The 26,569-nt window shown below is 43.1% G+C and overlaps 1 protein-coding gene across 2 annotated transcripts in view; it reads left to right on the forward strand.

Moving 5' to 3' along the window:
* Positions 1-15,415: 15,415 nt before the first annotated feature.
* The window catches only part of LGI1 (leucine rich glioma inactivated 1), a 33,374-nt gene continuing 22,220 nt past the window's right edge, over positions 15,416-26,569 (forward strand). Inside the window, exons 1-2 of one of the 2 annotated variants that reach the window (XM_060125432.1) lie at positions 15,416-16,101; positions 16,495-16,566. In XM_060125432.1, coding sequence (XP_059981415.1) covers positions 15,416-16,101; positions 16,495-16,566 — 758 coding nt within the window. The remainder of the gene's footprint in view (positions 16,102-16,494; positions 16,567-26,569) is intronic. The other variant, XM_060125433.1, reaches the window with a different exon arrangement.

The following is a 26,569-nucleotide window of genomic DNA, read 5'->3' on the forward strand; positions in this document are numbered from 1 at the left end:
TATCTTACAGTATCTCATTTCCTCTTCATAGCAATCCTGTGAGGTGGGTACTAGTATTATCTCCATTCTACAGATGAGGAAAACAGAGGATGACGAAGTATAAAAACTTTCCCAAGGTCACTTAGATGGTAAGTGGCAAAGCCAGGACTTGAGTTGTAGCCACAACACTAGACTGCATCCTACTGGATTGGGATGACCAAGGAATCCCCCAGGTTTCCCCAGAGAGCCTCCAGAACCAGGGCTGGGTCAGCCTCGGTCACTTCTGTGCCTCATACAATATATATAAACAAACAATATCATACAGACATTTTACATAATAGTTGCCTCACACAGACAAGGCCTCAAGAACTGTCTATAATTTCATATACATCAAAAGTAAGAAATTACAGGATAAACATTTGGAAACTGATAGAAGTCAATTTGAAAACAAGCTGTATGGTCTTGGGCAAGTTGTTTAATCACTGTGAGCTTCTGGCTCCTCAGAGTAAGGATGATAATGCCTCACTTGCAAGCCAGGTAAGATGATCAGTTGAGCACCTGGCCCATAGGAGGCCCAGCAAGTACTGATTCCTCCGTCTTCCTCGCTCCACTGCTGGGAGCAGTAGGGGCAGTGCAAATGTGAGGCCAAGAGCGGGGCTGGCGTCAAAGCCCAGTGCTTTTCCACTGTTGATGCCCATCCTGCCCTGGACCAGCAGGGCACTAATCCTATGGTCAAAACCAGTTCCGTCATTCCCTTGTCATTTTCTGGGGTCAAATTCCAACCTTCTTGGGTCATCATTTCTACTGAAACGAATGAGTGTAATAAAGGCCACAAGTCATGGATAGCAATGGAAAGCTCGTAGTTCTTCCAGAATGAGAATATAAAGCCAAACAAAACGGAGCCTTTCTAAAGGGATAAGACAAAAACAACAAGCCTGAAATCCAACATCATGAAGTTCAAGTTTCCAGCATGAGCAGTCTAGTTACATGTTTTTCCTTTTAATTTCAGAGTCACAAAGCAAAACAAACAAACAAAAAAGGCAGTTAATAGTCTCCTTGAAAGGATGAAGGAGTGTCTCTTTTAAGAAAAAAAAAGACTGCTAATAACTATCTCGGGAATAATTCACGCATAAAATAGAAGAAGAAGGAAGGTGAGTAATCATATTTTCAAATTTATATCCTAATAAACAAGTCTCACTCTGGGGCAACGCCTCTTAGAGCCACCGCTTTCTGGACCAATTATGTTCACCTTGACCGTGACTTAGAATTATGCTTGTTTTATTCCCTAACAACCTTTTTTTTTTAAGCCAGTAAGAAGGTTGGCCTACCATGGTCTTGCCTACATTTTTGTTGTTTGACTCTGAAAAATTCAAATATATTTCCAGAGAAAATGCTAAATAGCTAAAATCATACTTTATCAAAAACAGTCTGGGATCATTTGCTTCTGTATACCTTTTTTTTTTTTTTTTTTGGCTACGTGACGCAACATGCGGGATCTTAGTTCCCTGACCAGGAATCGAACCCATGCCCACTGCAGTGGAAGCATGGAGTCTTAACCGCTGGACCAACAGGGAAGTCCCTTCTGAATACTTTTTTTAAATTGAGGTATAGGGCTTCCCTGGTGGCGCAGTGGTTGAGAGTCCGTCTGCCGATGCAGGGCACATGGGTTCGTGCCCCGGTCTGGGAAGATCCCACATGCCGCGGAGCGGCTGGGCCTGTGAGCCATGGCCGCTGAGCCTGTGCGTCCGGAGCCTGTGCTCCGCAACGGGAGAGGCCACAACAGTGAGAGGCCCGCGTACCGAAAAAAAAAAAAAATTGAGGTATAATTGACATATAACATTGTATGGTTTCTGGTGTACGACATAATGATTCCATGTTTGTAAATATTGCAAAATGATCGCCACAGTAAGCCTAGTTAACGTCCATCACTCTACATAGTTACAAAAATTTTTTTCCTGTGATGAAAACTTACAAGATTTACTTTCAAATATGCAACACTGTATTATTAACTATAGTCAGTAGAGTCAATAAAGTATGCTTCTGTATACTTTGGATTTAAGCTTTGCCATATGCATTTCAGTTAACTACAGTACATGTATCTGCCATACACAAAATGAGAAAAACAAAGGCTTTCCAAGCCTTGATTTTTACGAGGTATTTCTCCTTTCTGAGGAGAGGAATTAGGAATTTATAGAATGTTAGTGCTATAAAGATGGAGAAACTGAGGCCTAAAGAAATGAAACGCCTTGTCCAAGGCCACACAGCCTCTCCAGAGTTCTTGCCGGAGGATATCTGTCAGTTTGTTTTGGATTCTGTGTGAAGAGCATTCAGCTTCCCCGAGTTAATGGATTATTGATTAATGTTCAGAAAAATGCACAAAGAAGTTTTTTATGTTCCCCACTATGAGAACTTCTTTTATTCTTCCTCAGTGGGAACGCTCAGAGCATGCTGGCCTGGACAATCCTTCGTTGTGTGTGGAGGTCCCAAGAGTTTCAGGATGTTAGCATTTCCAGTCCAACAACTGCAGCCAGGGTGAGAACAGAAATGCTCTTATCCATTTCCAAACACTTCCCAGGAAGGCAGTACTGCCCTTAGTCGATATCCACTGGGGTGTTCTAAGACCAAAATAATGAAAAGTCCTCCCTCCCTACCCTGCCCTCCCCAGTGTCTTCTGTAATATTCTTCTCACTAAATAATCATTCCTTCCTTTTCAGGTTTTCTGAGCATCCAGGAATAGCCACGAGTGATGTTATCCATTCGCCAGCTACAGGCATATGGCACAAAGTGAAGCAGGAGGCAACTAAGCCCCAGGTTTTCAGACCTCCTCAGGGCACCCAAATAGCTATTACCTACTATGTTTGGATGTTCAAGAACCTGCGCAACACTCTCCTTGCCTTTCTACTAATCTAGCCTCTAATAGGATTTCTGGCAGGGGCAGTTGACATGGACAGGATCCGTTGAGATCATCCAGTGCAAGAGCTTCCTTTGAAAACCAGAACCTAGTTCTCAAGAGCTGTGCCCAATGTCATACAACTCATCCATGACAGAACCAGATCTTAGCCCATTTCTCTCCCTTCCATGTCCCAGAGACAAACTTCCCATACGCCACAGCTCTTCCAAGGATCAACCCTGGTTACATGACCAGGCTAGCACAAAGGCTCAATACACATCACCTCACTGGGGTTATGCACTTACACACCTCTTGCCTGCCAGGGTGTGAATAAGCTGAGATCATCTTTGTTTCAAGAAACCACTCTGAAGCAAGGAAACAGTGCTGTGGAGTGATTAGCAGCATGGAATGCCTCAGTTTAAAGCCAGATTAATCTCTTAATCTTGAGCAAGCTGCCTAGCCTCTGTGTCTCAGTTTCCTCATTTATAAATTGGGAGTCCATAATAACCAAACAATGTATTAGTTAAGATTAGATGGAGTAATGGTTCTAAAGCACCTACAACAGTGACTGGCACATTATAAACACCTGGTAAGTGTCAGTCGTCATCATCGTCATTAACACTAGATCATCATCATCATTATCCTTATCATCACCAACATCTTCATCATCAATTACATCCTTTTTCCTCACCTGAAAATTTAACCAGGGAAAGAAAGCATGGCTGGTTCAATTTCTCCCACCATCATGAGCCAGAAGGGGCTCTTCCTTTGGGGACATAAGCAATGTTCTCCAATCCATAGCTAATTCAGTTTCTTCTCAATATTGAAGACAGTTGTGAAAATGTGTAAACTCAGCTTACTTACTTTTGGGAATAAAAATTAAGCAAATCAGGGCTTCCCTGGTGGTGCAGTGGTTGAGAGTCTGCCTGGCGATGCAGAGGACACGGGTTTGTGCCCCGGTCCGGGAAGATCCCACATGCCGTGGAGCAGCTAGGCCCGTGAGCCATGGCCGCTGAGCCTGCGCGCCCGGAGCCTGTGCTCCGCGATGGAAGAGGCCACAACAGTGAGAGGCCCGCGTACCGCAAAAAAAAAAAAAAAAAAATTAAGCAAATCAAAGTTCTTTTTTTTTAGAGTAAAGAAAAGTACCAGCCCACAGCTCTATCTTTTCTCTTTTATAAGGCCATTTTAGCTGTTTTTCCTACTGAATAATCATTCATTCAAGGAAATAGAAAGATAAATAAATCGTGGGTCCTGCCTTCAAGGAGGCTTTCATAAGCAGTACAACTTGCTGCCTTTCATCCTGTTTACCTAGGTTCCACTCTGTGATGGGCTTGGAATCTTGGTAAACTAATAGTGCCAGGGCTGAAATTCTCCTGGAATCACTGACCTTCCTACTCCCTTCCTTGCAGACCACCACTCCTAATGGGCGGTTACCCAGGCTTCCATGCTGTTCCCAGTGCTCTTAGAGCACAGTCAGTTGCTTCCTATTGAGGAGTGGCTGGAAGGATGTACTCAGCATGTCTTTTTATTTTCTTTATTCTAAAGGTTTGACATCCGGGCCCTTGCTGACTTTGGAAGGACTGCCCCTCCCAGGGTTAGCCAATTCCTAGAGAGAGTAAATGACTCACCTGTGAACATCTCTCTCACATATAAACCAACCAGTGCAGAGCCCATATCTCCAACCACCTCCTCTGCTGGTCTCTCACATTCCCGACCACTAATCATCTCAGAGGCAGGTACCAGATAATTAGGGACAGCTCCAGTGCCCCAAAGCCCACTGAGATTATTCAACTAGTGCAATAAAGTCTCTTGTCCACATTTTTTCTTTACTCCCTCTGCCTCCTGACCAACCCTAGTGCTTCCCCACATGGCCCCCCTGCGTGGTGTGCCATGCCTCCTGTTTTATACTCCAGGAAACTATCACAACTTATTCCTTCATGACAGTTATTTCCATGTCTGCATGTCTTATCACACCTGATTAAAACAAATCTTGGGCACCCTTACAACAAAGGGAGATAAAACAGAGGAGGAAGAATCAGAGACAAGAGCCAGTTGGGGAGGGAGGATGGAATTTAACTCAGTAAATGAGATTAGGATAGGATAATAACCCCACATACTTATTTGATAACTTACTCATATCAAATGCTTTCATTGACACAATTTCACCCGACCTTGTCAAAAGCCTGTGAGGTTAGCATTATTAATCTCATTTTACACAAAGAAATTGAGACCCAGAGAGGTTAAGTGATTCGAACAAGATCCCACAGCCAGTGGTGGCAATACTGAGATTTGAACTCAGATCTATCAGATTCTACAATCTGGGTCACTATTCAGTTTTTCTGAATAGGTTGGCCCTACTGTGTGCTTAAAAGCTTAAATTTGGGAATCAGACAAATATGGGTTGAGTTCCAATTAATAGTAGCTGTGTGACTTTGGGCAAGTGATTTAACCTCTTTGCTCTTTCATTTCCTTTTCTGTAAAATGGGGTAATAATAGTACTTATCATACAAACTTGTTGAGAAGAATCAATATATAATTCAAATATATATAATTACATAATATTATATATAATATACTATTTATATATTATATAATGTATATGTATAATATATATTATAAATATATAATATTGTTAGTGAACACTAATATAGGAAAAAGTTTCATCTGTATATCTGGCACATAATCAGTATTCAATATGTGGTAGCAAGAGTTAGTACCTTTAGGAACCCTCCTACACTGTTGGTGGGAATGTAAATTGGTGCAACCATTATAGAGAACATATGGAGGTTCCTCAAAAAACTAAAAATAGAGTTGAAATATGATCCTGCAATCCCACTCCTGGGCATATATCCAGAGAAAACTATAACTCGAAAAGATACATGCACCCCAATGTTCATTGCAGCACTATTTACAATAGCCAAGACATGGAAACAACCTAAATGTCCACTGACAGAGGAATGGATAAAGAAGATGTGGTACATATTTACAGTGGGATATTACTCAACCATATAAAAAAATGAAATTATGCCATTTGCAGCAACATGGATGGACCTAGAGATGATCATACTAAGTGAAGTAAGTCAGAAAGAGAAAGACAAATACTATATGATACCACTTATATGTGGAATCTAAAATATGACACAAATGAACTTATCTATGAAACAGAAACATACTCATAGACATAGAGAACACACTTGTGGTTGTAAGGGGGAGGAGAGGTGGGGGAGGAATGGATTGGGAGTTTGGGATTAGCAGACACAAACTCTTATATGTAGGATGAATAAACAACAAGTTCCTATTGTATAGCACAGGGAACTGTATTCAATGTCTTGTAATATACAATGGAAAAGAATCTGAAAAGAATATATATATACACACATATACAAATATATGTATACATACCCATATAACTGAATCACTTCATTGTACACCTGAAATGAACACAACGTTGTAAGTCAGCTATACTTCAATAAAATAAAATTTAAAAAGAAGAGTACCTTTAATTCTTCTATGCTTGGCTGGGTATTGTGGGCCTTTGCTGTCTGGGTATGGGTATAGCATTATTGGCTTCTGGTCAAAATTCCCTTCTTAGCCACCCTCTTCATCAACTGGATAGAATATCCCTGCTTTCTTTCCAACTCCTGTTTTTCCTCCTTTGACAAAGGAGAGAGGCTATGTTCCAGCTCCATGTCCCTATAGCACTTTTACCCATTAGTTCAACAACTATTTATTGAGCAGTGTTTCTTTTGCTTTTCCTTTTTTCTTTTTTCTTTTTCCTGTTCCTGCATTAACAAACCACCCAAAACTCACTGGCTTCACACAGCAATCATTTTATTTGCTCACAGCTCTTCGATCTGGTCTGGGCTCAGCTGGGAGTTTTTTCTGCTGGTCTTGCCAGTGGTCACTCTTGTGGCTGCATTCACCTGGCAGATCTATTTGGGGCTGAACTCAGCCTGGATGATAGGGTGGCTGGATCTCTCTTTACAGTCTTAGGATTTCTAACTCTCTGTATGGCCTTTTCACAAGGAGCCTGACATCTTACATTGCACCTCAGGGCTCCTAAAAGCCCCAAAGCAGAAGCTGTTGGGTCTTCTTGGGACTCTGGCCTGGAACTGGAACTGTATCACTTCTGCCACATTTTATTGGTTAAGGAGGACCAGCCTGGCTGGCTTCCAGGGGAGGGGGCACAGGGCATGGACACTGGGATGTGTGGTTCCTTGAGCGCCATTAACATAACAGACTAAAAAAGCACATTCTATCTAACACTTTGCAAGGCTTGCTGGTGAACATGTTAGACCAGGTTCCTGCCTGAAGCTTACATCCCAAGGCAGGGGTTCTCAAAACTTGAAAGTGTATCAGAATCACCTAGAAGCCTTATGAAAACACAGATTACTGGGCCCCACCCCCGAGACCCTGGGGTGGGACCCAAGAATTTGTACCTCTAACAAATTTCTGGGTGATGCTGATGCTGCTAACCTAAGAACACACTTCGAGAACCACTGTTCTGGGGTTGCTTCAGCACTAAAATACACCCCCAGAGATTTTAATTCAGTTGGTCTGGGGTGAGGTATCTGTATTTTTTGAAAACATTTCCTTAGTGATCTTAATGTACAGCCAGGGCTGAGAACCACTGCTTTTAGAGCCTAGAGTGTCTCCCTCTCTTTTTTCTTAAAAGCTTCCTTGAGCTAGTCACAATTTGATTCATCGTTATGACTACACCTGAATATTTCCCTTCAAAAACAAGGATTCTCAAATTTTGCCGCACTTTAGAATTTAATGCGATTTTTAAAGTCTCAAAGTCCAGGTCATGCTCCAGACTAATTAAATCAGAACCTCTAGGGATGTAACCTAAGCATTAAGTCTTTTTTTTTATTTCCCCAGCTGATTCCAAAGCGCAGCCATGTTTGAGAATGGGTGCTTTAAAACACCCTTATTGCCATTTTCCTGGTACACAGTTCCAAGTTAAAAAACAGTCTTTCCCATGCTGATCTCCAATGTCTTCCTGCAAACACTAAAAACTGCAGAGGATATTTTAACCTCGAATATTGCCCTCTCCTCTATTTACTCCCACTGACATCTGCATTTATGCTCTCATCTCATAATCATGCTTTAGGGAAACCAGATTTTGCCACCTTTGCCATTAAAAAACTTTTTACCCAAGACAGTGAGGAACTTTTGGTGAGGAAGAGGTTAAGAGGATAGCCCAGTTGCATGCTGGGAATTGTAGTTCAATAGCGGTGCCTAGCCAGGGAGACGCTATGCGCCTCCAAAGCGGCCCCCAGTATCCCACATCCCACACTGCCCTTTGGAGAGGCAGTGTCCAATAGCGACTAATACCTTGGGCACCAGAGTCAGAATGCCTGGGTTAGATCCCATTGCCACTCCTCACTAGTTGCGGAACACTGGGCATGTTCTCTAACCTCCTGGACCTCCTTTTCTTCTCCTATAAATAGAGAAAATAATAATAATAATATCTAGCCCAAGGGATTGTTACGAGGATTAAATGAATTAATATTCATAAAGTGCTTAGAACAGCAGCTGGCACATGATATGCATCCTGTGTCAGCTTTTGTTATTGTTGCCTTTTCAACTCCCCTCTTGGCCAAACTTCTGTTCTCTTGGACCACAAGAGTTGAAAATGCCCTGATTCCACAGTCAGGACATAAGAGTTTAGCTGACTTTTGGGAAATTATTCATTTGTTTGTCTAAATTGTCCCCTGGTCATTGCACTTTAAAATCTTGAGGATGGATTTGGGATGATAGCTGCTATCATTTCCCTTTGCCCTAGCCTAACAGACGCCGGCACACGTCCTGTAGTGAGTGTCCCTTGGTTTTGCCTGCCCAGCATCCAGCCTCTTTGCTTCTGGTAGTAGCACCTTAGTTTCCTTTGGGGAGCCACCCCTCTCCCACAGTGTGCACTCTTGGTGGGATTGCCAGTCAAGGTGCCCTGGCTTCCCATGGCAAATGGGAGGGTACCTGACTCCAGCTGAGCCCCATGGACTCTCTCCTTCAGCAGGAACATGTGGATAAGAACTGGTAGGAGTGGATTCACCAGAGGACACTGCCCATTAGCTCCTGCTGCCTAGATCCCCAAGCTCCCACAAATTTCTCTATTTCTGAAGCCTGCTTGGACAGCCCTTCTGTGAGTCACTCCATCACCATGGCAGTAAGGTCCTTTATTTTAATATATTTATTTATTTATTTTTGGCTGCATTGGGTCTTCGCTGCTGCGCACTGGCCTTCTCCGGTTGCAGCGAGTGGGGGCTACTCCTCGTTGTGGTGCGCAGGCCTCTCATGGCGGCGGCCCCTCCTGTTGCGGAGCACGGGCTCCAGGCGCACAGGCTTCAGTAGTTGTGGCATGCAGGCTCTAGAGCGCAGGCTCAGTAGTTGTGGCACACGGGCTTAGCCGCTCCGCGGCATGCGGGATCCTCCCGGACCAGAGCTCGAACCCGTATCCCCTGCACTGGCAGGCGGATTCCCAACCACTGTACCACCAGGGAAGCCCAGTAAGGTCCTTTTATGCTTAGATGGGCAGAGTCAGTGTCCATCACTCTCTACCAAAGAGTCCTTGGTGACATACTACTTCTAATCTTTAAGATCTGGCCCTCTGCTCACTGCCCTCTCCTCCCCTTCCCATTTAATTCTGGGAGAGTTATCAGAAATTGAACGCCTTCTTTGTGACATGCCTTCCACGTGCACTGTTACTAATCCTAATATCAACAATGCAAAGAAGGTATTACTTCCACTTTACCAGTGTGGAAAATGAGGCACAGAGAAGCTAAGCAACTCGCCCAAGGTCACACAGCTAGTAAATAACAGAAATGATATTCCAACAGGTCTGATTGCTGCTCTCAATCAGTAAGTGAAAGTTACTGGAATTGAGATCAACATTTCTCTGCCATTTCACAGACTCCTGGGGGTGGGTGAAGCTCTTCAACATCCTGTAAGGTAATGTTTTCTTTTTCTCTCTTTCTTTTTTTTTTGTGTGTGTGTGGGGGGAGGTTATAAACCAATTGTAAGAAATACATTTTATATTGCAACCCTGAACACACACACACACATACATATCCAAAGAATGGAAACAAAGGCTTCACAAGGCAACAGCTACTCTTATAGGTGCAGTACAGTCCAATTTTGGATTCAAAACTATTTTATTCTTTAAAATTCTGCTTGACCTACTAGACTGATTTTGCAACCCACTAATGCAGCTGACTTGCTGCTTCAAAAACCCTGCTCTAGGTCCTGTCGCACCGGATGCTTTCCTTCACTCCCTCGAGCGCTCTCTCTTCTGCTGCTCAACTGCCTCTCCCCGTGAATACAGGCTCTCCTTTCTTCTTTCCATTCCTTTTCCCTGAATTTTCTGATTAACTCCCGTTCTCCAGCTGTTATCAGTGTCTCTCACATCTGCAATTTCCTTCGTTTTTTCTTTTCTTTTTTTTCTTTTGTATTTTAATGGGACATACTTCAGACAAAAAGAAAAAAAAATTGCAAGAATAGAACAAAAAATTCCTGGATACTGTTTGCTTAGATTACCCAATTTTTTTTTTTTTTTTTCGGTACACGGGCCTCTCACTGTTGTGGCCTCTCCCATTGCGGAGCACAGGCTACAGACGCGCAGGCTCAGCGGCCATGGCTCACGGGCCCAGCCGCTCCGTGGCATGTGGGATCCTCCCGGACCGGGGCACAAACTGTGTCCCCTGCATCGGCAGGCAGACCCTCAACCACTGCGCAACCAGGGAGGCCCTAGATTACCCAAATTTTAATATTTTAACACATTTGCTTTTTGCTTTAGCCTTCTCTCTCTTTCTCTCTCCCTCACACACACACATACATACTCAGTTACATATTTTTCTTTCTGAATGATTTCAAGATAAGTTGCAGACAGGATGTTTCTGTACCCCTAATACTGCAGTGTGAGTTTTCAAAAATAAAGAATTATTTCTCAAAAAAAAAAAAAGAAAAAAAAACCTGCTCTATTGAGAAAGCTGCTTAAACTGACACCAGTTTGCATGTCTGAGTGTAAAAGGAGGCAGGGCCAAGCTGGATCTTTTAAGCCTCATAATAATCATTTGTTTACTTGCACGATGTGTGTTTCCTAGGTCACCAGCCTGAGGGGAAAACTGGGATCAGAACCACAGCACACGCTGTTCTTCTCTCTCTGTGCTTTCATCAACTCTCCCAGAATTGCCAGCCCCTCCTCAAAGACCCCTTTCAGTTTCTGAGAATGCCAGGGAACGTCACACATGCGCTCCCAAACATCTTCATTTTCCTTCTCTGCTGCTTAGGCTCCCTGCTGGGATCATTTGCCACTTCCTATGTCTGTGGGGCTGTCACTACTGTGGGACAGTAAGGGTGAGTTGCTCCTGGTGGAAAATCCAGTGATTCTGGTGATGTCTGAGCCATGGACCTGGATGGAGATACTATTGGTCTCATATCTCTACAGCAGCTCTGGATGCCAGAGCACTGTGTGTGGTCCCCATGGCACCCACAAGGAACGCCGTTGTGCCCACCAAACTAGAGAGAACACTCTCTGTTACAGGGATCCCAAAGTAGATTCTTCTTATGCCTTCAAAATTACACATGTTCAAGGGCAATGGACTGAAGAAAAAAAATTTCCATCCCATGTTCAAAACCACCTTCTTTTTCTCCAGCCCTGGCCCTTACCCTTGGACCAAGCTTGGGGGCTCCTACTCTCACCCAAACTGGGAGAGAGTTCTTTCTTCCCCAGGAGGATTCTTGGTTCCCTCATGTGCAGAGACTCTTGGCAAGGCCACAGTCTGTCATCCTGCACAGAAGTGCCTGCTTCTTGGAGTGAATATACACTTGAGATAAACCCATTATTATTTGAGAAATTTGCTTTCCAAATATCAGAAGTTACATGTTCAGAATTCAAGTCCCATTGCAATGATGACAATGATGATGATAAATCTTTCGTGTAACAGACCCCATGCTGAGCACTTTAGATACATTATTGTCCTTCATTCTCTCAACAACTTTATGTGATATGTACTGTTATACATACTCCTCATTTTACAGAGGAGAAAACTGACCTAGAAAGGTTAGATAGCTAGCCCATGGTCACATGGCTGGCCAAGTGCAGAGCCAGCCCTGGATCCCCTCAGCTACTCCTCCAGAGCTGGAACTGGGCAGTGAGCCTGCCTCAGCCAGGCCTCCCAACCTCCCTGGGCCTCCTTCCAGCTCTGCTTTCATCCTTTCTAAGCCTGTCTCCCAAGGCCCCCCCGTAATGCACAGGTGGGTTGCCAAAACTTATATAAAGGCTTCCAAGCTGGTGGAAAGCCCTAAGCTTCTACCCTCCCACTTCCCACACCCTCTCTGTGCCCTACCAGGGCTTCCTGAAGGAGAGCAGGGAAGCTTGGTCAGCAACAGAGCCCCCTCCCCAGGCCCCTCAAGACTTCAATATAGGGACTCCCTTGGTCGCGCAGCGGATAAGACTCCACGCTCCCTGTGCAAGGGGCCCGGGTTCGATCCCTGGTCAGGGAACTAGATCCCACACGTATGCCTCAACTGAGAGTTCACATGCCACAACTAAGGAGCCCACATGCTGCAACTAAGGAGCCCACGAGCAGCAACTAAGACCTGGTGCAACCAAATAAATAAACAAAAGACTTCAATATAGCGGCAACCTGCCCTCCTCTCACTAGTTCCCTCCTCAGTCCAATTCTGGAACCTGTAATGTTTCTCCTCCCTAGATGAACATCAGCAATATGTTACTACACAGTTAAAATTGTGCCTGATCTCAGCAGGTGCTTTAATTGAATAGGAAATTCAAATCTGGGCTTTAAATGCCACAGCAAAAGAAAAAGTTATTGTCTTTTCAGAATGCCCATTGTAATTTCTCCTTAAAGAACCGCCCCCAACAACCCGCTATGGTCCTTTTTCCACTTGAACTGACAAACTGAACCGCCAGATAAATACAGCTGCAAAGTGAAGTTATGGCTATGATTTCTTTCCCGCATTCATTTGGTCTCCTGGATTAACCACGTCAAACATGAAAGACTGCTCGCCCTTTCCTTGATGGCATCTACAGAGCACAAAGCCAAGGGCTGATCACGCCATCTTGATAATCTGATACATTTGAAAGTGTATCAGAGGGGAGGGAAGTATTCTGTTTGCCTACACAGATCAGTTTAACCAAGCATCTGCCAGAGTGTCACCCCATGCAGAGTGGTGGCCCTGCCACTTTTCATCTGTGTGACCCCTCAGTACCTCAGTCTCCCCACTGTAACACGCAAACACGCAGTGATTGGAGCCGAGAACTCTGAGGTCCCTAAAAGATCTCAGGGTTTTTATCTTATAGTTACAAAACACATCACTTACAAGTCAGAGAACTTAGGGCATAGGTGATTGTTTGAATAAAAACCATCTTTTATGAAATTTTCGTCACATAATTATTTCACGGAGCAAGTTTCCACTGTGCACTCAAAGCAGGATTCAGTTTACAAACATCTGACTTGCAGCCAACTTTTGTGACACTTTTACTGTTTCAAGTGGGGCTTGCCCATAGGTCACGGTTTCTAAAATCACTGTGATAGACTCCCTTCCTCCATAGAGTCCTAGACAGCGAAGCAAGAGTAGAATGCATTCTAAAATCATTACTTCTCTTAGACTTAGTTTTTCCTTTCCTTGTTTTGTAAGACTTAGTTTTTTCTTTCCTTGTTTTGTAACAAAACACACACACACACCAACATATTTACAAGCCCCCCAAAACTGGTTTAACGATAATAACCTACTGGTCCTTTGGAAACACAAACCATATCCTATCGCTCTGCTGCCTAGAACTCTGCAGAGGCAACCTTGGCTCTCTGGGTGGTGGCCAGGCCTTTGCAAATGCTGCTTGCTCCACCTGGAATACTCCCGCCAACTCTGTCATTCCCCCTTAACTTGGAACTCAGCTGGATCATTGCTTCTCCAGGGAACTGTCCTTAACTTCCTTTATGATAGCTCTGAGGAGCTGTCTGGAGTTTCCTGGGACGAGCATGTCCCGATCACGGCTGCCTCCGCGCTCTGTGGCTGCCCATGAGGGCACACTTGTTGTTCACAGCGCTGAACAGGGCGCTGTCCAGGCACTGGATTCACCCAGGGGTCTCTCCCTTCATGGAGCCTGCAGTCTTCTGGGTAAACAGACAGCAATCAAATGCGGGAATGACCATGACTGCCACCGCCCTCCTCTCACAGAGCTTCCAGAGAAGTAAACGAGGGGCGAGCTCCCTACAAGAGGGAAAGGTTAGACCATCAACGCCTCAAGCTCCATGCAGGATGAGTTTATGTCACAATCACATATTTGCTTAAATAGTCCTTGTACTCCTTTCAGTCTAAGAAGCTGAGAGAAAAAGGACTGTGGACTGACATCACTGGCCAACGGTGCCAGCTTGAGGGATGGCCGCCTGTGGCGTGGTAAGAAGACCAAGCGTCTATTCCTCCATCCTAAGCATCTCCACGCCCACATAGATTATACCTCCCTGCCCCAAAGCCAGGGCCTCTTGTTTTTCTCTTGTTTAAATGAGTTTCCTTCTCTAAGGGTACATCCTCTTTCCCATCATACAGGCCAGTAACATAGCCTACCATTTGGATTTTTTTTAAATAAATGTATTTATCTATTTATTTAATTAGTTAGTTTTGGCTGCGTTGGGTCTTCGTTGCTGCACGTGGGCTTTCTCTAGTTGTGGCGAGTGGGGGCTACTCTTCGTTGCGGGGTGCGGGCTTCTCCTTGCGGTGGCTTCTCTTGTTGTGGAGCACAGGCTCTAGGCGCGCGGGCTCACTAGTTGGGGCACACGGGCTCAGTTGTTCTGCGGCACGTGCGATCTTCCCGGACCAGGGTTCAAACCGGTGTCCCCTGCATTGGCAGGCGGATTCTTAACCACCGCGCCCCCAGGGAAGTCCCTACCATTTGGATTTAATGTTTGTAATATTTATGGAACATCTGCATTATCATGCCCATTTTACAGACAGGAGAATAGATCCAGAGGCACCATCAGCTAGTTCATGGCAGAACTGGACCCTAAAAAGCCAGGTCTCTGGCTCTTAGGTTGGCGTTTTCCCCACCGTATCTCAGCCTCCTGGGTTCAGCCAGACCTTACCAGAGCCCTGGAAACCAAAGTTGGCTGCCTCCTGCTGGCAGGGAGTTCCTTCCAGGCTTCCGGTTCCAGCGCTCAAGAAAGGGGAGTGTGAGAGGTGAGGAGGGCGGGTTATACACAGAGGCAGTCAACGAACCGCTTCTATCTCCCTCCCTCACCATGGGAGGAGGGAATGGCTTACACATGGGGGGGAGGGGGCGGGGTGGATTATGAAAATCAATAATTTATGACAGTTAAGTGTCAGAAAAGTATTTACTCACATTCATTCCCTGAAAGTCACATTCTCCATGTGTTCTTGCTTGTCTTTCAGTGATGGCATCAGTCAGGTGGACTCAGCAAGAAATACCAAGGTTTTAGCCAAAAGCTGCGAAGGGAGAGAGTTTCATTTCACTTCCTATTTCCAGCCAGGGCTGGCTCCAAAGCTAGCTTTCCTTACTAGGCTGTTTGCCACATGAAAAGCAAATTCCCAAAGGTTTCTGAGATTGCTGAGATCCGATGCAAGATGACTGCTCCCACCCACCGGCCCACCCACCCACTAATAAGACATTATGCCATCCTATTTTTGGTAACAATTAAAGGGCTCCCGGTGCAAGCAGAAAGCTGTTTATTTTCTGTTACATCACTTCGCTTTGCCTTCGAAGGCTGGTCTGTGCTCAGTGTTTTCGTGGTGATGCAAGTCCGCTCTCTCCTCGAGCAGTTGGATCCCTCCCATCTCGCAGCACCTCACAGGTCTCTTCCCCGAGCAGTGCATCGCTGGAGCAAGGAGCAGCTCACGAATCAGCTGCAGGTCCCTGTTTTGAAAAGCAGAGAGACAGAGGCAGAGGAAAAGGGTGGACTCTTATGTGACCTGGTCTTAAAGCAAGACAATCACCATCTGAATTCCAGAAGCCCTGTTCATGTTTGGGGATATTTTTTCGACTGCATGGAATCAGAGAGAAGCCAAAGGATGGGAAATGCCTGCATCCCCCTGAAAAGAATTGCTTATTGCCTATGTCTCTTATCTGCGCTTTTGCTGACTGAGGGGAAGAAACCAGCGAAGCCAAAATGCCCTGCCGTGTGTACTTGTACCAAAGATAATGCTTTATGTGAGAATGCCAGATCCATTCCACGCACCGTTCCTCCTGACGTTATCTCATTGTAAGGCCCGTAAGCATTTTGGTATCTAATTTACAATTTAAAAATTCCAGCCGATGTATTTGGGGCTTTGCATGTATTGGTAGAAGGGCATGGGGAGAGATTCCTCTTGCACGCTTGGCCATTTGACAGGGCTAACATTTTGCTGCATTTAGAAATTTTGATTTTTATTAGCTGCTACAGAACATGCTTAGATATCTTCCACCCCTGAACATTATTATGAGAAACCTGTAGCAGATTCATCTCTCCTACTTCATCTGGAAAGGAACAGTATCGTACTTCATAAAATAGTGTCAAATAGTGACTGTTTTGCTAAACTGGATTAACATAAGGTTTGTTCTGTGTGTGTGTCTCTTTGTGTGTGTCTGTTTATTGTTTTGTTTTGTTTTCTTTCAGATCCTTTGTGAGATCTGGTTTTACTGAAATCTCAGAAGGGAGTTTTTTATTCACACCATCGCTGCAGCTCTTGTGAGAAATATTTATATCATGACTATTTTTAATACAGCATATATTTGGATAAACCCTCTAGTAAAACGATCTCAATATTAATTTTGTCAAATGTGATTATATTTCTGGAGAGGAAAGGAATATCAGTAAAGTGAGGTAGCTGGGTTTGTTTGCGACTTGACACCCACGGTGCGGATTGATGCTTGCAATTGTAAATTTGCTAACCTGTAATGCTAGCTACTTTCATGGCTATTTATGAAGTTGTTGGAATGTTGCAACAATGATCTTCATTTCATTCCACCCTTTTACTTTCATTTTTGACTTGGGAACTTTGGTAATTTTACCCTGGAGTTTCTGAATTAGTCAATACAGAACCCAGCATAACATATGCGCTCAAGATGTTGTCCTCGGGGACCTGGGGCAGGCTGCTACTCTGTATGATTTACCGTGTGGGGAAGAAAAATCTCGGTTCTTTCTAGGTAATTCCTTAAAATGTTCATTCTCAAGTGACTGCTTTCTAATCTCATCTAATTTATAACTCATCCCCTTATAAGGAGGGAAAGAAAATATTAATATAGGAGAGTGCAAAGGATTAGTCTTTGCTGTGTGTTTTAAGTTAGCCATGAGGGAACCATATATTCAGTCTATGTCTGAAAATAGTCAAAAAATAATATTTGACTAAGAAATCAGATCTCTCCACAGTCATAACGTAACATGGATAATTTGTTCTGACGTGTAACGTTTGGCCATTGGAGTGTTAGTTCTTAGATCAGGACCACATATGGGGGCAAGAGGTCCCCCCCCACCCCCCACCCCGTTCTCAGGTGTCAGGCCACAGACTGGGTTGTAGTTACCGGTTCCAGGGGGGGGAATCAGCCGAATGTCCATCAACTGAGCTGTAGTTATCTTAACTGCATGATCCTGGACCCAAGTTTTTTTGCTTGTTTTTGTTTTCTTGCCTTAATTGGCCATTTTGGCCTTTTGAGGTTTTATATACAGAGGCAAACAGCATGGATTTGAAATGCGAGAGACCTGTGTGTAAATCTCACCCTACCACTCCCTAGAAACTAGACGTGAAATTGTGTGCAAATGACTAATTCTCTCTGAGCCTCAGTCTCCTCATCTGTAAAATGGAGGTGATGACACCTTGAAAAGTTATCAGAGATAAATAAGATTTAAGTAGATAAAATGCTTGGTATAGGATGTGACAAATGGTTACACATTTTATAAATGGTAGGGTTTTAACTTTTCACATAAAGCTAAAAAAGCTAAAAAAAAAATCACTTAATCTATTGTTTCGTCTATATGAAATCGCCAAGCTGGTTTGACTATTTCATTTCATAAACCTGATCAGGTGTTTTGATATTATGTAATAATGTTGGCTACTGTCCTTCTACTAGCTAATGTCTTTGAATGATTAACAATTGAGTAGAATATTCCTAAGTGATTTATCTGTTTGATTGATGGCTAATAGTGTGATTAGGGTAAGTGTTAGTACATCAAACAAATTCAAAAAAGACAGAGTCTTTAGCACATAAAGGGGCAAAGTCTTCAGTGCTGGGATCCTTCCGTAGGATAAGAATTGCTTGTATGTGAGAAAGTGATCAGTTGTGCCTATGTTATTATTTGTTAAATACATAAATGGCTCATTTTAAAAGCATCCTTTTGTTGAGCTAAGGCACCTCTCTCTCCCCAGGAGAGTTAAATAGATCAGTCCTTAAAATTTGAGAAGCGTCAGTTGACACATACTACTCAAATTCCAACACTGGATGGGCATTAGCTGTGACACAGAAAGCCCGGATCGATCAACCTCATCAGTTAGCACCTCTCCACTCTGTGTTTCTGCTGGGTGGATCCGGCCTCAGCAAACACAGATGCTGGACAATGTTATAGAAATAGTTACCGGCTGCTGCAGAGTAATGTGATTACACGTATTTAGAATCACAGAGGAAAGCCAAGGAACTGGTTTTTAAATAGCCCACACGGAGCGTGTGTGCCATGCCCCTGCGTTCCATGCTCTGAGTTCCTATGGAACATTCCAGCCCTTATTTCTAAAAGCAGTTCAGTTTTCAGAAATAACAAAAGGGCGAGTAATTCTTGCCCTGGATGTCCTTACTTAACTCACACTGGCTAACCTCAACGTGGCAGATCTGTGCCAGTGCTGATCTCATGCAAAACTGTCCAGGGTCAAAGTTTGTCTCTGATCTCCAGGATCCTGTTTCCTAAAGATTCTGCTCCCCATTCTTCCTGTCCAATGTTCTCTGTTTCCTCCCGTCATTGGGAAAGGGTCTAATAAGCGCATTTTCACTGAGGAGAAAATAAATGAAAAAGCTCCAAGTATGAACAGTGTCATAATCATAACAGTGGTGGGAATGCATGGCTCACAGACAGAAAGAGTTTTTCTGTAGGAAGGACAGGGCCATCCACTGCCCTGAACACCCCACACTGGAACATGAAGACCCAGGGGTCTTATTTGCCTTTGCATGACTTTTGCCATCAGACCAGACCTGGATCACACCAACCATTGCTCGGGGTTTGCAATGAATTCTAATGGTATTCGTGACCGCGGATTACCAAACTGACCTGTCATATCCTGTGAAGAGAGAAACTTCAGAATCGATTCTGCTTGATTGATGTACAAAGGCAGTTGGTTTCTTGCTAAGTTGTGGAAAAGAGAAAAGAAATGACCCATTCATGTCGCCCACCCTAACAATCTGATAATTTCATTATGGCCCCAAATGCTTTTTCAGACCTTCTGCAGAAGGCATGATGAGAAGTACTTTTTGAAATGTTAGCCTGGGGTACTGAGGGAAACAGACGTAGTGCCTCCTTAAGTTACATATAATGTTTTTGGGGAAAAGATCCTGGTAGGCCTTGGCTGGCAATGTGTGTTGGAGAACAAGAAAAACAAAAGCCCACACTCTGTAGAGAGGAAGAATAAAATTATCCAATAAAAATTCATCAGATTAGTTATACAAACCTATTTTTTTAAAAAACACCTATGGTTTTAAACAACAGCAACAAAACCTTTCCCAAGCAAATGTAATTTCATTCATGTTTCCATAGGCCTGCTGTGAAACATAACCGGTGGGAATGATTATTCATTCTAGTCTGTTTTTAGTGATAGGAGCGAGTGGTACTTGTAGCGAAGGCAATTTACAGAAATGTGTTTTCACACAGGACAGTCCTGTTCTTCTCAACCACAGACTAAAATCCCCAATGATGTAGGCTCATTACAGAAGTAAAATTCAAACTTAAGAGCATAAAATGTGGCCACATTGCCATTTGTTGATCAAATTTTTAATAAACTAAAGCTATCCAACTCTAAAGAGAGTTCTATTTGCAGGGAGTAAATTACAGGGTTAGGTTAGTATCATGCACACACAAAAAATCTTTATATAAGAATTTGGTGTAACCAGAAAAAATTCTATTTATTCCAGTGAGATCTGATCTTGTCTGAAGCAACAGAATTGATCCCTCTGGGGAAAAAATATCATCATTTCTTTTATTAATCCACAATCAATACATAAATATATAGCCCATAAGAAATCAAAAACTAAAAAACAGAAAAGCAAACAGCATGAACATGATAAATCATAAGTCCATCCTTACTAAGATTTTATCTTTCAGTTTTTCAAAATAGGATTTGTCCGGGGAAAGCTATCCATAGCCTCTCTCACCTGTACAGCGATTAGCCTCTTTTTCTATTCCTCCTTACATGACAAATGTAAGAAACAGTTAGCAATCTTCAGTGACAACTCAAGCCAAACCCATCAGCTAAGAGGGCTTCTAGAGGAATTATTGGCTGGTTATGGATGAGCATGTTTTGGTTTGTGCCCAGTTGATGGCCCACAAGGGACGAAAAAGTAAAAATTTCAATCACCTAGGCTGTTTTGTCTACAATCTGCCCAATGACCCATAGCTCTGATTTTTAACTTCTTAATTAATTAATTGTTGTGACTGTGCACACAGCCCTGTACAACAAAGGTTTTCTCTGAAGGTGTATTTCATTCTCTCAATTATTCAAGCAAGAAACTTAGGAGTTACCTCTCCCTCATGTCCACTTTCAACAGGAAACAGCATGAGAATCTGCCATCTCCTCTTCACCCCAGGACCATGGCCCTAACTGAGGCTGCAATCACTGTTCCACAGGCTGCTGGGGAGATTCTGCACTGGTCCCCCTGATTCCGGTCCCTATTCTCCCCACCTCCATCAGTGTTACCTTCTTGAAGCGCAGATCTCATCATGTCACCCTCATGCTTGGAAGCCTTTAATGGTTCCCTAGAAACAGAGAAACATCTGAACACCCGAGTTGGTATTAATAGAATTTGGCTATTTGTCTAGGGTCATCTCTCGCAGTATTGATTGCACACACACATACACACACACATACACCCACACACTGTAAGATCCATGCATACCAGCCTGAAGTACCTCTATTTTCTCAAGCTCTGTAGATTTTACTGATGTCTATAGTTCTTTCTGTCATTTTTAGAGCTAACTGTGCTTGTGTCTGCCCTTGTTTCTCGAGGATTCTCAATAGCCAAGGTCCTAGAAAAGAGCCCGGATGTTATAAGCTTAGATCTTGCTTACTATATGTTTGTTGAATTCAGTTCATATTTTTATAGATTTTATACTAGAGATTCCTGTTTTCCTATCAGTAGATAGTCTCGGTCATGTACCTGCTGTTTTGTATGTTTTGTATACACAATCAGATTTCATGTGAATTAATAGTGTGGACGTCTGGAAAGTGGGCTGAACCAAAAAAAAACCATGAAGAGATATTTGTTCACGACATTATGATGTCAAACTCCTTCAACAGATATTTCCAGTGTACTGGAACTTAAAAGGCAAAGCATCCAAAATCTTTCTTTAGACCCACCTGCTGAATCCCTTTTGTTTCACTCTGATTTCCTCTAGGTCTTTGACAAGTACAAAATCATATTTGCCACCCAGGTTCTCTCCCAGGTTTGACTAGCCTCTCTCCTGTGAAGGTTCAAAGTCCCCCTTCATCCAGTCTGACAGGACATCCAAAGAAAAATGTTGGTTGAGCATTATTAAGATGAAGAGCAAATTTATGAACACAAAGACTGTATCATAAGGCAGTCATGATAAGCTCTCTCATTTTGTTCAAAATGATATCCAGTTGATTGGTGAGGATGGTGACTCTTGCCCATTGTTGAGCCTACGGCTGATATAGGCTACAAAATGATCCCAGGGCATTACAATGACAGCTGTGATGTCAAAATGGCTAACCCTGGTGAGCTGGCAATGTGGCAAGTAGTAAAGAACACAGGTTTTGTGGTCAGATAGACGTGGGTTCAAATCCTCACTCTGCTGCTTCCTAGTTCTGTGATTCGGGGCAAGTTTAACCAAGGCTCATTATCTGCATCTACAAAGTGGGCAATAACCATAGTACCTGTTACACAGGATTACAGTCAGGATTCAATGAAACAGTACACGTAAAGCACCTGGCACAGCTCCTGTAACTCAATAAACATTAGCTTTCATTATAGTTCTGAAAATCACTTTAATTTGAATGACCTTAACATCAGATTAGCATCTGATTGTATAGTTTGGGTTTTCCTACAGTGCTAGCTGTAAAATTTTATTGTTCTACGCATAGGTCTCCATCAGAACCTGCTAAGAAATCTTTCTTCAAATACTTCTCACAAGGAACATGAACTATTTACCTTTCCGAGAATGGGAGGGGAAAAGAGAAGCAGAACCCTTTCACTTCTTCCTCATGAAAAAACAACTGGAACCGTATTTTGTAAACATGTCAAGTTTTGTTAAAAATAATTAACACTGGCCAGTCTTCAGATGAGTAGTTTTGTGGTAAGATGGAAAGAAGCCTGAAGTAGAAGTCAGGAGACTTGGGTTTGAAATCCAGTTCAGACAGTAACGGGCTGTGTGACCAAGTATCCCTGGGCCTCAGATTTTATATGTAGAAAATATCAGAGATAGATTAAATTATGGTTCTCACACTCAAATGCCCAGTGGGGGCTGGGGTGATAAGGTAAATGAAGGAAACAGTTGGGTATAAGACAGTAGGGAGTGGTAGTGACTGGGGTAAACCAGACAAGACATGTCTTACCTAAAAATGACATCTTCAGTTTCAACTGATTATTGCTGACCGCACATGAATATGCGGTCTTACTTTTTAAATTTTCAGGGGAAGGCAGAAATCTGGAGGCAGATTTCTGAAACAGGAGACCAAACAAAACATATGTAATTGGCATTTTAAGACCTTCATGTTCAATTAACTAAGGTCTCTTTCTGCTTAAAAATTCTATTGTATTCTATTCTATTCTACAAACAGAGTACTGTTTGTAGGATAGAATACATAATATAGAAAATGGCCTTGTTAAAGAAAAGGACAAAATTTATTGTATCAATTCTAACAAACCAGTAAATTAGATTGTTAAATGAAAGAGCCTCATTCTATGGAATTGACTATTATAAAGTTATTATTAGAATAATAATGTAGTTTGGGAATAATAATTTCCCAAGCAGGTCCACTGGGACTTTACCAGGACCTCCCATGGTGGCTGATGGTAGAACAATGTTTCAATATCCCTCCCATGGGGCAAGGACTGGAAAGGAATTGTTGAGCCCATTTACATGGCAGGATGACAGGTGCTTGCCTGTGTAAATTGTGATTAAAAAACAACGACCTTTAAAAAATAAACAGACTAGAATTTATATGCACAAGTAACTCCTGACTTGCAGAGAATTCCTTACAGGAGATCAGAGATTCTTCCTAACTTTGCTTCTATAGCTAAACGTTTCTAGATCTTTGAGAATTGTTTTCACTGCCAGTTTACAAGTCATACAATAAAACCAGGCAAAGTTTTGTTAGGGGACATTGTCATTTTTGTATTGCCTGATGCCAAGCACTGTATATGTCTCATTTTTTATTTCATCATCACAATAACCCTGTGAGGAAGTGTGATTATGTCCATTTTGCAGATGAAGCACTAAATCCTAGAAGGGTTAGGTAACCTCCGCGATGTCACACCCCTCATAAGTCGCAGAGCCGGAGTGTAAACCCACATCCTCACTTTTAACTACTTCTCTCTGCTTCCTCTTGAACATGAATAACTGGGCTTAACTTTGCATAGCTTTGTTCCCCAAATCGAATCCCCTCTCAAAGGGTCAACCTTTGTCATTAGTGCGGATATGCAGGGGATGTGTCCTCATTCCTGGAGAAAATCGTTGACAAGCCCTTTGAAAGAGTGGCCCGCTGCAAGAACATCGAGTTTCCCTAGGGTTCAACTCTCTTTGTATGTGTAAACTCTGGTCTCCTTCCTTTGAAAGAGAGAGAGAGTGAAGAAAAGAGCAAATGGAAAGGGACTTATATACTTTAAAGTTATATCTTAGACCAATGTTTTCTAAACTCGTGTCCTATAGAACAGTTGTCCTGAAAAAAAAAAGAGTTCTGTGCTCAAATAAATTTGGGAAACCACTCATTCTATCCCTGCTTGGCTACTCGCAATGCATCTTGGCTTAGAAAAGTCTCTGGAATTATTTTATGTTGTTTTCCTTTTCTTAACCTACAACAGGATATTGGGAATCTATGCCTTCGGTGTTTGCTTTATTTATTTATTTATTTTTAAAGAGCTTCTTTTTATTTATTTATTTTTTTTTTTTGCGATACGCGGGCCTCTCACTGTTGTGGCCTCTCCCGTTGCGGAGCACAGGCTCTGGATGCGCAGGCTCAGCGGCCATGGCTCACAGGCCCAGCCGCTCCGCGGCATGTGGGATCTTCCCGGACTGGTGCACGAACCCATGTCCCCTGCATCGGCAGGCGGACTCTCAACCACTGCGCCACCAGGGAAGCCCTATTTTATTTATTATTATTTTTATTATTTATTCATTTATTTATTTATTTATGGCTGTGTTGGGTCTTCATTGCTGTGCACGGGCTTTCTCTAGTTGTGGCAAGCGGGGGCTACTCTTCGTTGCGGTGTGGGGCTTCTTATTGTGGTGGCTTCTCTTGTTGCGGAGCACGGGCTCTAGGCACGCGGGCTTCAGTAGTTGTGGCACACTGGCTCAGTAGTTGTGGCTCTCGGGCTCTAGAGAGCAGGCTTAGTAGTTGTGGCACATGGGCTTAGCTGGTCCGCGGCATGTGGGATCTTCCTGGACCAGAGCTCGAACCCATGTCCCCTGCAATGGCAGGCAGATTCTTAACCACTGCGCCACCAGGGAAGTCCCTTGCTTTATTTATTAGCTTAATTATTTATACCTCAGCTTGTTCTAGAGAGGCTTGCTAACAGAGCTTGGGTGGGTAGAAAGAATCCTATCTTAAAGGATCCATTAAACCATCTATCTCCATATAAGGAGTGACTCACTGCCAGGCTCTCTACCTGGTCAAGCAGCGTGGCACACTCTGCTTCTTTGGGGACCTCCCAGTGGAGCTCCATCTTTCAGAGGAAGTAGATTATCACTTGCAGCCCATTCAATAGGAAAAAGCCCTTGAGCTTAAATTTACACTCTTACTGTTCTTGTTTTGAGAGGATTCCCTCACAGCTGTTTCCCAAATGCCTAATCCAGCATTTCCCTGGGTATACACACTGTATGTAAAACTCAATGATAAAAGCGTCCCATTATCAATAAGATTGGGAAGCTGCATATTTAAATCCCTTTTGAAGAGTCTCAATTTACTTAAGGATAGAAAGATTCGTGTAATTAGGAACCCCGAGTAACTTCATTTACCCACTTTCCCCAAATTTATTTGTCTGTTTTTTTCTGTTGTTGTTCACGTAAAACCTCTCAACCCCGTAAAGGCCTTGTGTTCCAGGGACTACACTCGGGGAACTACTGGGCAAGGCTTGCCTAGATTTGTAGCAGATACTGGGCAGATCTGATAGGACTAAAAAGAGGAAGCATGGCCTTGCCCGTGACCATTACCAGTCCGGGGGGAGATCATACCGGAGCACAGAATCCCAGCTCTGCCAGTTACAAGCTTCAAATTACCTCTCTCACCTTGGGTTTCTTTGTATCTTAAATGGAGACTACACTACAGTGTTCATTGGAGGATTAAAATGAGTTAATAGATGGCAATCTGATAAAGATGAGGCTTGGCATAGAATAGGCTTTAAATAAAATTTAAGTCCCTCCTCCTTTGCTTTTTAGAAGCAGAGAAATACAGACTGAATTTACAAACAATGTCGGGAGGGTGGGCTGTTGACTAGTTATGCTAATGTCTATAAAGGAAAAGTTTTGACTATCCTGGGAGGAGAGGTAATGAACTATAAAACCAAAGGGGTGGGTCCATGCTCAAGCCTTTGCTAGTGTGCATGCCAAGAATATTCCCCAGGAAATCCCTGCAAATCTAAAATCTACATTCTAAACCTGGCGCTGCTGCTGACAAACGATGTGGCCTTGAATAAGTCACTTAATTCTGCAGGCCTCAGTTTCCTCACCTGAGGGATTGAATGGCATATCTCTCTAGGATGCCCCCCCCTCAGACTTATGAGAGCAAAAGTAAGGTTACTCTCCATCAATCCAGATCGAAGAGGTGGTGGTCTACTTAAGGATCAGCTGAATTACATTGAAAATGTTTTCCAAGGATGAAAGTCAAAAAGAACTGTGACATAATGCGCTCATACGTGATGTGTCCCATTTTAATGCTTTCCTATCTTAAGAGCATATTTTAAAATATTCAGATGTAAATTATTCACATGGCACATGCACTTAGAACGTGTGCATTTAACTGAAGTTAATCATCAGCCTATTATTAACTTTCATTCAACCAGTCCTATTCTTTTGGATAAAGGAGAATATTAGTAACAGCTAGCAGGTCTGAATCATTTAAGCAGAGGCAGCTCTAAACAAGTTGGCCAGCCCCTCCAGCTATGCCCTCGAATCTTCCAATGGCTATAACCCATGCATCTTGCTCTCTCATTTACATATATATGCACATATACACACACAGGCACACATATGTACTTGGAAGTATGTTTATGCAACACTGCCCACGGCTGCCTAATTCCCTGGACAACACTCATAACAGCTCTCT

The sequence above is a fragment of the Lagenorhynchus albirostris genome, chromosome 16 (assembly GCF_949774975.1).
Source record: "Lagenorhynchus albirostris chromosome 16, mLagAlb1.1, whole genome shotgun sequence".
NCBI lineage: Eukaryota > Metazoa > Chordata > Mammalia > Artiodactyla > Delphinidae > Lagenorhynchus > Lagenorhynchus albirostris.